We start from the raw sequence: 13,904 nt of genomic DNA, 5'->3' as shown, positions 1-13,904 counted from the left end.
CCTTGTCAGTCTAGTTAGATTATAATATTATGCTACCTACAACAAAGGTATCTATCTGTACACATTACAATAAAAAACATTTCTTATTTATATTTAAATTTTATTACACAATATCAGGAATGAACACTGCATGCAAATAGTGGGAATATTTTTATAGTTTAGGGACAACAATAATGATACCTCTATATAGGTTCGGGCTCCCTACTATACACTTGCATTATTTTCTCCATTATCTCCCAATTTTTCTCCTTTTGCAAATCTTTGGTAAATACCTGAAAGAAAATAAGTACAGATGTTAAGTATTAGATTTTGGGCAATAAAATGAAAGATTTTATTTTCAACAAGATTTTTCAGCAATGAACATAAAAATAATTGAAAATTACCAGCAACTTTCTTTACATTATTAATTTAAGGCACAATAATTTGAGTTTATAAGATGCTAAGCTACTTACCGAATACCATGCAGCATCATCGTCTAATGTAGAGGCCAATGGTACTGACACTCCCAAGACATGGAGTGCCAGAGTCAAACATGCTACCGCTACATGAGGAGCTCTGTACTCTAGAATAGATGGGGAATGATGGAAGTCTTGCAAGAATGCCATAGCGGTGCGAGCAATGGGGGCAGAGCGCCACTGTGACGGCGGGAACCATTCCTGCAGCGTACGCAAGTAGTGAAGGAGATATCTGTGAGGAGACGGTGTGTCCAAGTTGAAGCCGAGTAGTCGCAGCACTAGCAGCTCTGCCTGAGCAACAGCTCCCCGCCACGACCAGTACTCATCGCCCAATTCCAGAGGCCCCGCACCACGGTTGATAGAATTATGTGCAACATTCACTGCATCTCTTAGTCTAACAGGTTCATCTCGTGACTTCCCCGCCGCACACAAACAAGCAGTACAAATCACGTAGCAGTCATAATCATTTTTATCAGCCTCCTTAAAGAATTTGTGATAAAATATAGCAGCTGTAGCTACAGTCGCCGGTTGTAATCCTAGTTTTATGCCACACTCAAATATGAAATTTGTAGCTAAACTATGACTTGGAGCACTACGGTAATCAGGTAATCGTCTTTCTCGTCTACTACTCTGTAACGCCATCACGTCTATTACGTCTTTCATAGTCTTCAAAAGTTGTAATATTGGTCTTTATTGAAAATAAGTCTTGTTTGTTTTCTTCGTAGCTAACAACAATTAAGGTTAACCATAGACAAATTTTATACAATAATATTTTTCTTTTTTACACTACACTATTTGTAATGTCATCTTTTTAGTATACATAGACAAACCAACTGTGGTAGATCCAAACGCCAACAAAAATACTATTTTCTATGTAAATAAATATTTATTCAAAGATGTTCTATTTCTTATTGCAAATTGAATAATTGCAGTTAGAACTGGTCCTATCCTAGTATTTTAGAAAATCTTGCATAAGCTCAATTCAATGCCTATACATACCATTATCTAAATCAGTTGTTAGCTAGATGCGGAGTTGCGGACAAAGTAACAGGCTCCGGCTCAAAGCAGGAGAAGGAATAAGGGTTTTTAGTCAGTAAGAGCCTGACACTCCCTGCTGCCTCACCCAAGGCGGGTTTTCATTGAATGATCTCCCAAAAAGATGTCTTAGCTAGAAAGAAATTTTCGGATCCCATTTGTTATACGGACCGTAAAACATATTTTCTGATTAAGCGAATGCAATGGCCCCATTTACAAAATCGAAAACACAAGTCCACGTTGCTAATACTTACAAGGGATAAGATAGTTTGAGAGTGTTTTGCCCTTATGGTGTAACCTTTCTTACTCCTTTCAGTATAACTGATTTCTTTTATTTCTTTCTTACTTTGTGTATTTGTGTAGTTATACTGAAAGAAGTAAGAAAATTTACACAAAGTAAGAAAGGAATTTAGATATATTAGGCGAGATTTATTATTTACTTTTGTATTTGGTACTCTTATTGGTCGAGTAGGGTGGTCGCGAGGGAAATCAACAAGGAGTACTTCTGCTTACCCCTTCAGTGTATCAAGACGTGATATTGTGTATACAGGGAATACAAATACTGATTAGAGTGAATGATCCTTTGAATATTTAGTACAGACCTTTCATGATAGCCTACCCTACATGTCGCGGTCCGATTCCAAACCTTGAGGCGCAGAAAATCTTCAATATAATACACATGACTGAACGGTTCACGCGATAACTGGACAACAAGCTGCCGTGCATCGAATAGCGTGTTCGATTCCCGCACAGGGCAACTCTTTATGCGTTCCATAAATTGTTTTTCGGATCTGGGCGTCATGTGTATGTGAACTTGTATGTTTGTAAACGCACCCACGACACAGAGAAAATCCGACTCAGTGATCAACTGGGCGGCAATAAACTGGGCCACGTGGACCAGTTGTACAAAATTAATTATGCCTACTATTTTTGTGGCCAACTGGGCCGAACGCACTTTGGTCTCGCGGACAAGATTTTATTATTTAATTTGCTGTGGTTAAGTGGGCCGAAAGTATCCAATACAGGCAGATACAGAGTGTTTCAGTAATTTCAAATATTTACCTTGTGGTCCGCAGAGAACAAAATATAACGGTGGTCCGCAGAGAACAAAATATAACGACAACAAAATATAAAGAAACGCACAAGACAAAGGAAGAAAGCGCACTTTACTTTCATAACGGCTGTAGATACTGTATATAAGTAAAACAAAATGGTACCCACAAGGTAAATATTTGAAATTACTGAAACACTCTGTATCTGCCTGTATTGGATACTTTCGGCCCACTTAACCACAGCAAATTAAATAATAAAATCTTGTCCGCGAGACCAAAGTGCGTTCGGCCCAGTTGGCCACATAAATAGTAGGCATAATTAATTTTGTACAACTGGTCCACGTGGCCCAGTTTATTGCCGCCCAGTTGATCACTGAGTCGAAAATTCTAGTGTGGGGCAATGTTTTTTTTTTAAAGAAAAAGAAAATATAATTTCCTGTACCTACTTAAGTACTAGGTACTTATATTGATTTCAAACTAAGAATGCGTGTTGTGGGGAATAAATAAAACGAACATTTTATTTGAACATAAAAATTAGAATATAATCATTTTCAGTAATTATTTAAAATTATACACTTAAAGTACATTTATAGTAAATTCAATAAAAAATACCAGTGCAGACGAGATACAAATAAGAGAAAATATTGTTTATTACATCGTTGGTTAAATACATCGCTTTCAGTAAATGCAATACAAAACATAAGTCGGAAAACAATGAAATTATACTTGAATGTCACTCGATATAGAAAAATAAAGATAAGATTGAATCACATTCAAAAATTACCCACTAGTGACTAAAAATTTTACTTTCTTAAACGTTTGTTCAATAATCGGGATCGCTCGGCGCCGTGCGGGCACAGCGGCGGAGCCGCGCTGCAGCCGAGCGGCCGAGCGGTACGAGCGCCGCGCGCCGAGCGATCCCTCGCACGCGCTAGAAATAAATGTTTACATGTTCATCAATTCTAAATAAGATATTCAACATTGTACTCCGCTCAGTACATAGAGCACGACACTACACGCGCCGGGCCGCCGCCGGCGTGCTGCGCCGCGCCTCCGCCCCAACCGCGAGTCCCATACTATTTAGTTATCGAAGAACATACAGTAGGTATAAATAGTGAGGTTAGTATTAACTTTGGCAAATATGAATGAAGCATGGTGAATTGTTTTAGATGGACAACATCTCGACAATACTCAGCGTTAATATTAAAAATTATACTGAACGTCGCTCATTTCGCTAATACCAACAGTAGGGTGTTGATACAGGTAGTCTTCGAATTATCTCATGCCACATCACAATTAGAATAAGACGTATGCCTCAAACCCGATCACTAAACGCTACTCTCTTAAAAAAACTTTGCAATAACTTCCCCAGTTGTGGATCTAATAAAGCGCGAGAATATTTGAGCCGCAACAATTCAGTCTTCAAATAAGAAGCCAACGCACACCACGTCCGAGCGCGCTCGCGTCTGTACGTCTGTACTCGAGTACTTGTGCGCACTGTTTGTGTTCAGACAAACATGTTACATGTGGCTTGTGCGATTCGTTCACTGTCTCAAATCTTATAAACTAAATGTGATTCGAGCGAATAAACAATGCGGCAGTGTACAAAATTTACATCACATTCACTCGAAATATAAGCATACAAGTTAAATGTTCTGCGGCGGAGGAACACATCCAAATGCAAACTGTCGAGAGCTGGCGAGTGGCGAGTGGCGAGGGGTGCGGGCGGCACTGCTCGGCCGCCTCGCTGCCTCGCGCGCCGAGACCCAGCCGTGTATGGGGCCTTCGTATGAAGACATCGAATGATTATATCCACATCGTTCACTCATTAAAAAAACTTTTTAAATGTAACGTGAAGCTTACTTAAATGTAGGTTGAATGTAGAACTGCGCTAATATTATTTTTATTAGTTTACGTACACATATTGTTACATAACAGTAAAAAACCTACCTAGCAACAAGCGAGCGGCGGACGCTCGAGCCGCGGGCCACTACCATTCGTTCACGATCCGGAGATCAAGAGCAATTTCTTTATCTAACAAACTATTTATCAATTGTAAAACGTAAAACAAGGGTTGCGAGCTTTGTTTTAGAATCACGTCGTCACTAGCAGAATGAGTTTAGACACCGGGCGAGTGAGTGAGCAGTGGCGGGAACAGTGAACATTAACAATATCTTTGGTCTTCAGCTCGCAGCAGGTGGCCGTGGTGAATGGCCCGCGCGGTCACAGTGTAGGCGTACATTTTCATTTAATCACTTTTTACATACTCATAAACGTAAAATGAAAATAAATCACCTAACTATGACAATAGTAAAGGTTACTGTCTAATTGCATTATTAATTAATGTTTATTGATACAGTTACTGTCCTAATGCTTAAAAGTAAGATTTTTATTTTATTATTAATAATAAATTATGTTATATAGTATATATAGTGTTTGATTACGCCAATTCGCGAGTGTATACAAAGTTTATATACTCACATATCTTACATGAACAGAGTCGGGACACTAGGGGCCGAGGAAGTGGCACAGTGGCGATATATGTGCCCACCCCGAGCCTCGGCCCACCTCAACGTACCACTAGCTGTAAATACACGTACATAACTGCTTAGGTATTACATAAATGACACGCCGCGCTAACTTCCTTACCATTACAGACTCCAGCCACTTCACAAAATAATGACGAAGATTAACATGATCATAAACATTGGTTAATTACCTTTTAATATAAAATTAAACATGACAAGTTTACATATACCACGTTTAATACAAGTACTCTAGATAAAATAAATACCTAACATGATTTCAATAATTGAATACAAGAATAGATCTTAAATGGCTACACCTTAAGGATTATTGTAAAATGATATAGAAAAATATGAACACAAAACAAATCAGAATTGTATATATGGCGTAACAAATGAATGCTCTTACTGGAATAAATAATTTGTGCGTAATACGATGCTAACTTAACATAATAACATTGGATGACGGGACTTAGCTTACACTATGCTCGTAGGTACGTAACATAAACGACGTCGTCTTATTCCATAGAGCGGTACAGTTGTGCTTTCAAAAGTTTATAAAAAATAATTTCTCATTATAAGTGATATAATACTTAATAATGGAATGATGTTTTGTAATCAGTTTAAGTAGGCCTGTGAACGTATTCATGCATCACACTACCGTGTTTTATTCAATACTAAATATTGGTTCCTTTCTGTGTTTGGTCCGTAAGAGAGTGAGTATATAAGCACATATGTTACCGGGGCTCCGGACTGCCGACAGGCGCCGCTAGACCGACCACGTCCGAGTGCCAACGAAACACTATACCGAATGCCTAGCACCAAAATTTAGAATTGAACACTAGATCACTAATTCACATTAATCGAAAACGACCCCGACGCGAGCGCCGGGCAATAACCAAACTACGGTTTTATATTACAGGGGGAAACGAAACGCTACCTGATAGTCGGATCTAGTCGCACACTGTCGGTGGGAGCTGTCGAAATCATACACAATGCCCCAAGCCATGTGACACATGATATCTGCACATCGGCGGTATATCCAGTAAGCTTACTTTCCATAAAAATATATAGGTAATTATAATACGCGTAGCTGCGGCGTGAGCGAGCCGCGACGCGGCCGCGGGGACGTGCGCGCGGGGTGCACGCCGCCTCGAGTACAGTCTAGTACAGGCCGCAGCCGCGCAGGTTGTTGGCGATGATCACGTCGGTCACGGCGTCGAACACGAACTGGATGTTGTTGGTGTCGGTGGCGCACGTCATGTGGCAGTAGATCTCCTTCGTGGTAGACTTGTTCTTCGCCTCGAATTGGGCTTGGATATACGCCGCTGCCTCGCCGTATTCTTGCGCACCTGATCATCAAAACAAAGCAATTAAATATAACAACATTCATTAATATTTGGACACAATAGTGGACCACACCCTCAAATACAGGTGAGGTCAACTTACCCGTGTACTCGGGAAAGCATATAGTGAGCGGCGACTTGCGTATTTTCTCCTCGAACAGATCCTTCTTGTTGAGGAACAGGATGATGCTGGTGTCGGTGAACCACTTGTTGTTGCAGATCGAATCAAACAGCTTTAGACTCTCTTGCATACGGTTCTGGAATGCAATTATTAATACGTGTTACTTCATAGGCATGCGACATTAACAAAATAAATAGGGTTGTTGGTCCTAAAATGGAACAGTTAAAGAGCTAAGCCCCCTTTGAACTAAGTCGTCATCAATTTATGTAAAAATGGCGAGCCTGTGTAAAGTTGCCTTAACAATAAGCTTTTGTCCACAGCTTGGAAGCGATTTCACAAAATTACTTTTCAATAACCTATAGTCCTACCACTTTAATAAATGCATTGACGGACAAAAGACACGTCATTTCATCAAGGTATTACTTTCTAATAACTTGGATAGAAAAACCGACTTAACAAAAAAACAAACAAAAAGTAAATCGAAAAAAAAATAACTGTAAGGTTAGAAGTCAGTACCACAATCTCATAACAAAATGATTATTTTGCTCCATACTTTTATGGGCATTGTCCTTTAAACTTACAAAATGTGCTAGTGACGGCTACTATTTAGACCAAAATCTGTTGTTTGGATGAAAATATGTATAAAACTGAATATGTACCGTTGTCTCATCCTCGTGCAACACCTGGTCGTACTCGGACATGGCGACGCAGAATATGATCGCGGTCACATCCTCGAAGCAGTGGATCCATTTCTTTCTCTCAGACCGCTGGCCACCCACGTCGAACAATCTGGAAGGAAATGTTACATATTATCATCACACAAGTCAAATAGTTTGCAAATGGTAAAAATAAAGATTAAGTTTTGTGTTGTTAATGTTATTTTATGTTATCAATATTATCCATGTAATAGTTGCTGAATGTAACTAGGCAATATCCTTATTTGTACAGAGTAAAAAATAATGGGACTTACAACATGAATTCTGAAAAGTGGGTGTACATTATGCAGTGGCATTAGCTGCCATAAAATTGCACCTCTACCTACCCCCTTGGGAATAAAGGGCGTGACGATATAAAAAAATAATTACCTTTAAGTTTTATTTGTTTTAATTTCATTATAAAATTAAGTGGTATTATTTGCAGTCTTCAATAAACTTAGAATATAATTTCTGCACATTTTCACATCATCAACTTTCACAATGAAGCAAGTGTTATTTTTGCATATCATCCACATTCCACTTTGTATTAACTCATTACCTAGGTAAAAGTGTTACATCCCACTAATATTAAGAACTGTGTTTGGATGTTTGTGACTGACTACCACCCAGTTAGGAAATAAATACATAGTGGCGTACTTTTTGTCACCATGACACAGGTGGAGTCACTGACATTTTAAATACCATGCTTCGATTAAAGCAAGAAGATGAAATACTCACTTGAAATTAAGGTTTTTGAAGGAGAAGTGCACTTCGACGATGCCAGTGGTTTTGACTCTAGTCCTTAAAATATCTTGCTCGGTGGGTTGGTAATCTCTCGCACCTAACCGGTCCAAGTCGTCCAGGAAACTGGAATAGACATAACACACTAGTTAGAAAGTGACAATAAGCATATAAAAAAATCCAATATCTCATAAATAATAGTAGAAAATGGCTCATCTGATTAACATTCATAAATTCTTATTTTAGCATCAAAACATCGACCGACCATTTCTATTTTAGACCAACATTCGTAAAGGATCAATAAATCAAGCGAGGCCGCGTCCACAAGCTAGTTTCGTGGATACTTTAGTAATATGAATATTCATAATTAAGTTAGCGACGTAACTACGCCTGCTGGAAGACAATCAGACTAAAACGTGTTTTAAGTTTTTTTATAGCGATTTGGTGTAAAAAGGCATTAAACGGTGTATAAAAGTAATCGATTACGCTTCACATATTTCGTTATAATCATGCGTATCGAGTTTGTCGTGTAATCGATTACGGTACCCTGCAATCAGAAGGCTCGAAATATTATAACAGTTTATTTACAAACAATCAAATCACTCGGATATTTGAACAACTTGGGGTGGATATAATTATGTCGTTAAAGTTTTTATTTCCAAATATTACAAATGTTACCAGCTTTTTTACAACGGTAATTTTGAACGTGATTTTATCTTTGATTTCATTTTAATAGAGTGGGTTATAAGTATATTTCCAGTATGTAAATTGTTGTTAATTATTGGCCGAGTACTATAACTTGTCCAGGGCTTTTCAAGTTCATTATAACAAGCATAATAATTACAAGTAAGGCAGGTACCTACTTGAACTGACCTTATGTTTATATTGCAATAAAACATAGTTAAAACAACTCACATTATTGTAATTAATATTCGCAAGTAATAAATTACAATAATACTTGTACGTAACGTGGTACTCGTCACGCATTCTGCCTTGTGTCATCCGCCTGCCTCCCTTTGTGCAGTGTACAATCAAATATTTGTATACACATTTGGCAAGTATTAAAAAATTCATTGTTACTCCTTATGTACGTATCGCTGCACAATTAGAATTCATTTCAATATATGAACATGCTTTTGTAGTTTCCGAACGAGGATGCATTATAGACCTGCTAATGTTGACGATGAGCAGTTTTTTCTCCAAGTACATATAATACATTTATTTAGAACACTGTGTATAGTTATTTCTGACAATTCAATGAAATGTCAATAATAGGTACAAAATTAAATCGTATATACCTAGTAAGTAGGTTAAGGTAAGTAGTACCTACCACAGTAACCGGACTCAATATTATGGAAAATGGTTTGGGTAAAACCCATGATAGATACCTAATATTTTAATTATATTTACATAAAATTATTGTTTCTATAATACACCTTTATCTTATATAATATACCTTTCTTGTTTAAATTGGATATCCAATAAATAAAATTAGCACCAAATTCAAAGTGTGTGTTGGCACGAGTAGTACGCTACAATACATTTAGCATTCATAAATAGATAGGAAGCATTAAGTTCAATAACAGTGCTAAGTTTTATTGATTATTCCGCAAGGTATGGCAGGCCCCGGCAGACATCCGGCGGGCCACTAGTTGCAGTCACCTCGCCATCGCCGCGCTAAACGATGCCCGACGCCATCGCATACATATTAACGAGCCGCGAACCCTAGACGCTACCATACTCCTACTTCACATTGACTGACGCTCCCCAATACAAACAATTTGCTAGTAAACATTATTATAGATAAAACATATTTCCAAGAAAAACTCATAATGTACTCTTTGCCTTGAAGAGAAAGTCAATTACCGTCCATGTTAATAGCAATCTATTTCGAAATGTTAGTCCTTCGTACGAAATTATAAAGTTGTATAGGAGTCGTGTACAATGACGTCATAGTCGGGAACCTTCATTTCCACGGCAGCTGGCTGGCACACGTGCAGTTTGTGTAGTAGCGTTGGCTGCTCTCGTAAATCGTCACATAGACCGGTCCATTGAGTAAAATGCTATAATGGCGTCGCCTGGCAACGGATTAATGATATGGGATAATCTTATTTATCGAGGGCGTTTGTTGCCCTTTTAATTGTTTTCTGACGTATTAACAAATGTTTTTATCAAATAAATATTTAACTTTTAAAGGACATAAAGTTACGTAAAAGAAAAACCAAGAGTAAAAAGATTGCATTTTATCTACAACACAGGTCTGATGACTGATAGGAGAAGTGGTCAATGTCACTGGATCACGAGATGGTGCAGCGTATGTGAGTCAGGCCGTGACGCCATCAAGCGGTCGACTCTACCGAGAAACGTGACTTTGAACTCCTTCCATCTCGACTTAGATTAATGACAAAACAACGCGAGCGTTCGCTCATAACATAACATTCTAATCAAAAACCCATGGCTGGCAAAATATTTGATAAAAACACTGTTGCTCCTGAATCATAGTTACGACGATGGAAAAATGTTGAGCTATTCAAGTCTTGTAACGTTGGCATGTCACGAACAAGCGTGAATTCAGATGTCAATTCCGTTATTTCTTGTTTCTCTATAAGTACGACAAATAAAACACCGGTAATATTGTTCATTTGAAGTGCATACCTGGTAACAAGAAATCAAAACCACAAACGACCTTAAACGCTTCATCGTTTGTAAAAATAATAAACCTGCATTAATATTTGAATTAAATATTAATTATTTATTGTATGGGGGCCAGGGGCTTATTGAAACTTATATTTCAAATAGGTCAAACTATCTTAATTGCAAACGGGCATGTATTGAAGTCGTAGTTAGCGTTCGTGTGAAAGGTCAACTTTGACACGACACACGATAGACCGGTAACTCCCAACCTAATGAAAAACCACATTGGCTAGACACGCAAGCCTTTTGTACACTGAAAAATTATACGAAAACTATTTGGATACATAATCAAGTCGATTATATTGAAACGAGTTTGTGAATAATGAAAATAATGATAAATCTTAAACAAGTAGTAACATTAACGTTTATGTTACCGAACATTACTAAAATTAGACATTTAATCAATATCTCATTTAACATGCTGTTTCAGAACAGTGACTGTGATTCAGAAACAGTCGACTAAGGCATTCAATTCATCGGAAAAATGGCCGAACAAGGCCACTACATAAAAGAAACTTAAAGAAATGAAAATGGAGGGCAAATGTATAATAGTCATTGAGATTGCATGTAGGTAATAACAATTTAGCAAAAAATATAAGTCACTTGTCATGGCAGAATGGCCCATTAATATTGGGGCTGTCTGAAGTGGTCTTTGAAACATTTAATGGATTGTATCCAATATGATTTAATACAAACGACAATTGGGTCTATGTCATGATTGCTATCAGAAACTGCAATTCAAGGCCAATGTATATAGATCGCAGATCTGACACCGTTGGCCGACTGCCAATTTGCCTAGACTAGCTGAACTTAGTCAAAGTTAGAGACTTGAATAAGCAAGGGTTGATACGTGGCTAAGCCATCGCCCTGCTACTAAGAGCATATTGATCATCGTCAGATTCGTAAGACCTTGTATTAGCATCCTTGTTGTTTAGAAATTGAAATTATTTTTGCTGTGTTAAATAAACGTAAACCCAAAATTGGTACGGTTGATTATGCTAATAACGTGGAAGAGCGAACGCGTTGCGTTATTAGATACGGCAAAAAATAAAACTTATGTATTGACACATTTGTAAAGTTTTCATGTTATTACACGGTCTGTAAGTTGTACGGCACACGGCACGGGGGCAAGAAGTAGGGTATTATGTTCCAATGTCAGAGGAATTGTTGGCGCGTTTGGACGAGCGCCAACAGAAAGGACATCTACGGTACTTAACTGCCAGAAGGAAATTGTATGATATTTCGCTGATATGGAATATCTTCATTTAGCTCTGAAGCCGGTTACAGTTATATTCCGAGGACTACAAAGAGCTGGTAAATCCCCTACAACATGAGGTGTCGCAGTGCGAATTACTGCAGATACAGGACTACACAAGTACAAAATCAATAATAAATTGTTACTTTGACCTCACGGAACACCTTTACTATTATTGGAACAGCGGAACCGTTGACATCTGTTTAATAATTGATTAAAGCAAGTGATATTTCATCGCGATCTTGTCGGAATGAATCATATTTATGGGACAGTATATTTTATTTCGGCCAATAAATATCCTGTGCAATCAGAGGCAGCTGGAGCAGCACTGATAACCCTCTGCAAGATCGTTCTTATAATTAAAACATATCATAAACATTACATATATACGTGTTAAATGTTCTAAGCCGAGTGTTTATCATACTGGCGCTTTTTCGCGTCGGTCCTGGGCGTTGCTGACGTCAAACCTCTGTCAACATTAACTGGGTCAGTAAACAAGGATGAATTACATTCGGAGCAGCCGAAATCATTTCATTATACTATTGAACGCCGCCGGTGTTATTGAACGACGATGTATTAATGACAACGTTAGCGTAGCGGGAGAGGTCGCAAACTCCTGTGAGCATCGATTTTCTCCCATCTCCTTTGGTCGATACTGAGATGCTACTAGTTACAGTAGTCCGCTGTAAGCTTTAAAATATTTTTTCCTGCGTTTTATTAGCGTAAACCAGATGGGTCGATTTTGGCAAGCCCGTTTTTTTTTAAGATGTTGGAGAAGCGAAGGTGTTCGATATAGTGAGCTTTAAGGTGACTGATGAAGTCCTTGTACTGATTGCAGGCTCGATATTGCATAAAATCCATGTATGGTGGTGTTGTCAGCGTCAGCGGCTTGCGGGCGACGGGCGCGCGGCCTCCGCCCGGCAACAGGTCCGGCCGCGCGATCAATACGCCGCGCGCCGCCGCACGCCGAGCCGAGCCGAGCCCTTTCGATAACTACGCGCTACGCCGCCGGCCGAACCACGGGCGAAACGACGCGAACCCGTGATCACGTCACGCACAGCCGATTTGCACACAGGCATACATGTCGACCATCGACCGACTTCGCTCCTCTACTATCAATATTGCGTCGACAATCGAGAATCGCCTGCCAATACCAACAATATTCAATTCGTGTTTGACTCTCTTGTGGATGAGAAAGTTATGTGTGTTGAACCAATGTTGGAAGACTTTCCTGAGATACATAACAATTTTGGGAGAAGCAGGTTTTCACATACCAGTTATGTTATTCCACAAAAAGCTCTGTCTGATTCTAATTACAAAACACAAACCGATTTTCAGCTACTTTGAGTTTAAAGTCGAGCTAAAAACTTAAAAATATGTTCCCAGTTTGGATAAACCCAGCCCATTAGTTTGTTTATAACATCCATAACATGAAACACTTGTCAGCTCTAACGTGGGAATAGATTCTATAAAAAGACTGTTGAAAATGAAGCATGTAGCATAGTATAACCCTACGTAACACTTTTTGTTTAGTTGGGGGTGAACGGATTTGGTTGAAAGTTTACGCAATGGTGTGACTACAGCAATAAAAGTCAACGGTGACACATTACCCCCGAAAGCGGCTGCGATAGGAGTTCATGAGGTGCTACCGAGTTAGATGGAGGGCGTAGGCAGTTCAGGACTTAAGCAGCCGGTGGCGCTGTGAAGTGCTTCCGGAATTAGCGCGGGCGTCATGCGATCGGCACATAAATCTGTCGCCGGTGGCGTTCCGCGCGCCACGCGCCATGAGGCGCAGACGACGTGGGCGGCTCCGACGTGGTTGCAATCGCGAATACACCGATACTATCTCAATTGCTTTACAGACACTGACAATCTTTAAACACATGTTTGACGAGATATCATATTATGAGCACATAGCTACAGAAATATTCAGCTCTTATTTCCATACCACAAGAGTAATCTGATACAACGGCAGACTATCTCGT

General features: G+C 39.0%; 2 protein-coding genes across 3 annotated transcripts in view; both read right to left on the bottom strand.

Moving 5' to 3' along the window:
* Window positions 1-79: 79 nt before the first annotated feature.
* On the bottom strand, window positions 80-1,222 carry LOC118266317 (cyclin-Q). Its single transcript, XM_035579724.2, has 2 exons — window positions 453-1,222; window positions 80-272 (listed from the first exon to the last, which is right to left on the bottom strand). The coding sequence occupies exons 1-2, from the start codon at window positions 1,116-1,118 to the stop codon at window positions 183-185; spliced, it is 756 nt and encodes a 251-aa protein (XP_035435617.1). The 5' UTR covers window positions 1,119-1,222; the 3' UTR covers window positions 80-182.
* Window positions 1,223-3,057: 1,835 nt separating this feature from the next.
* The window catches only part of LOC118265708 (guanine nucleotide-binding protein G(o) subunit alpha), a 34,013-nt gene continuing 23,166 nt past the window's right edge, over window positions 3,058-13,904 (bottom strand). For both annotated transcript variants that reach the window (XM_035578788.2, XM_035578787.2), the window contains exons 5-8: window positions 7,968-8,096; window positions 7,194-7,323; window positions 6,517-6,670; window positions 3,058-6,419 (exon numbers count right to left, since the gene is read on the bottom strand). In XM_035578788.2, coding sequence (XP_035434681.1) covers window positions 6,232-6,419; window positions 6,517-6,670; window positions 7,194-7,323; window positions 7,968-8,096 — 601 coding nt within the window. In that variant the 3' untranslated portion in view covers window positions 3,058-6,231. The remainder of the gene's footprint in view (window positions 6,420-6,516; window positions 6,671-7,193; window positions 7,324-7,967; window positions 8,097-13,904) is intronic.

This window comes from Spodoptera frugiperda, chromosome 7 (genome assembly GCF_023101765.2).
Source record: "Spodoptera frugiperda isolate SF20-4 chromosome 7, AGI-APGP_CSIRO_Sfru_2.0, whole genome shotgun sequence".
NCBI lineage: Eukaryota > Metazoa > Arthropoda > Insecta > Lepidoptera > Noctuidae > Spodoptera > Spodoptera frugiperda.
This window is presented reverse-complemented; position numbering and strand designations above follow the sequence as displayed.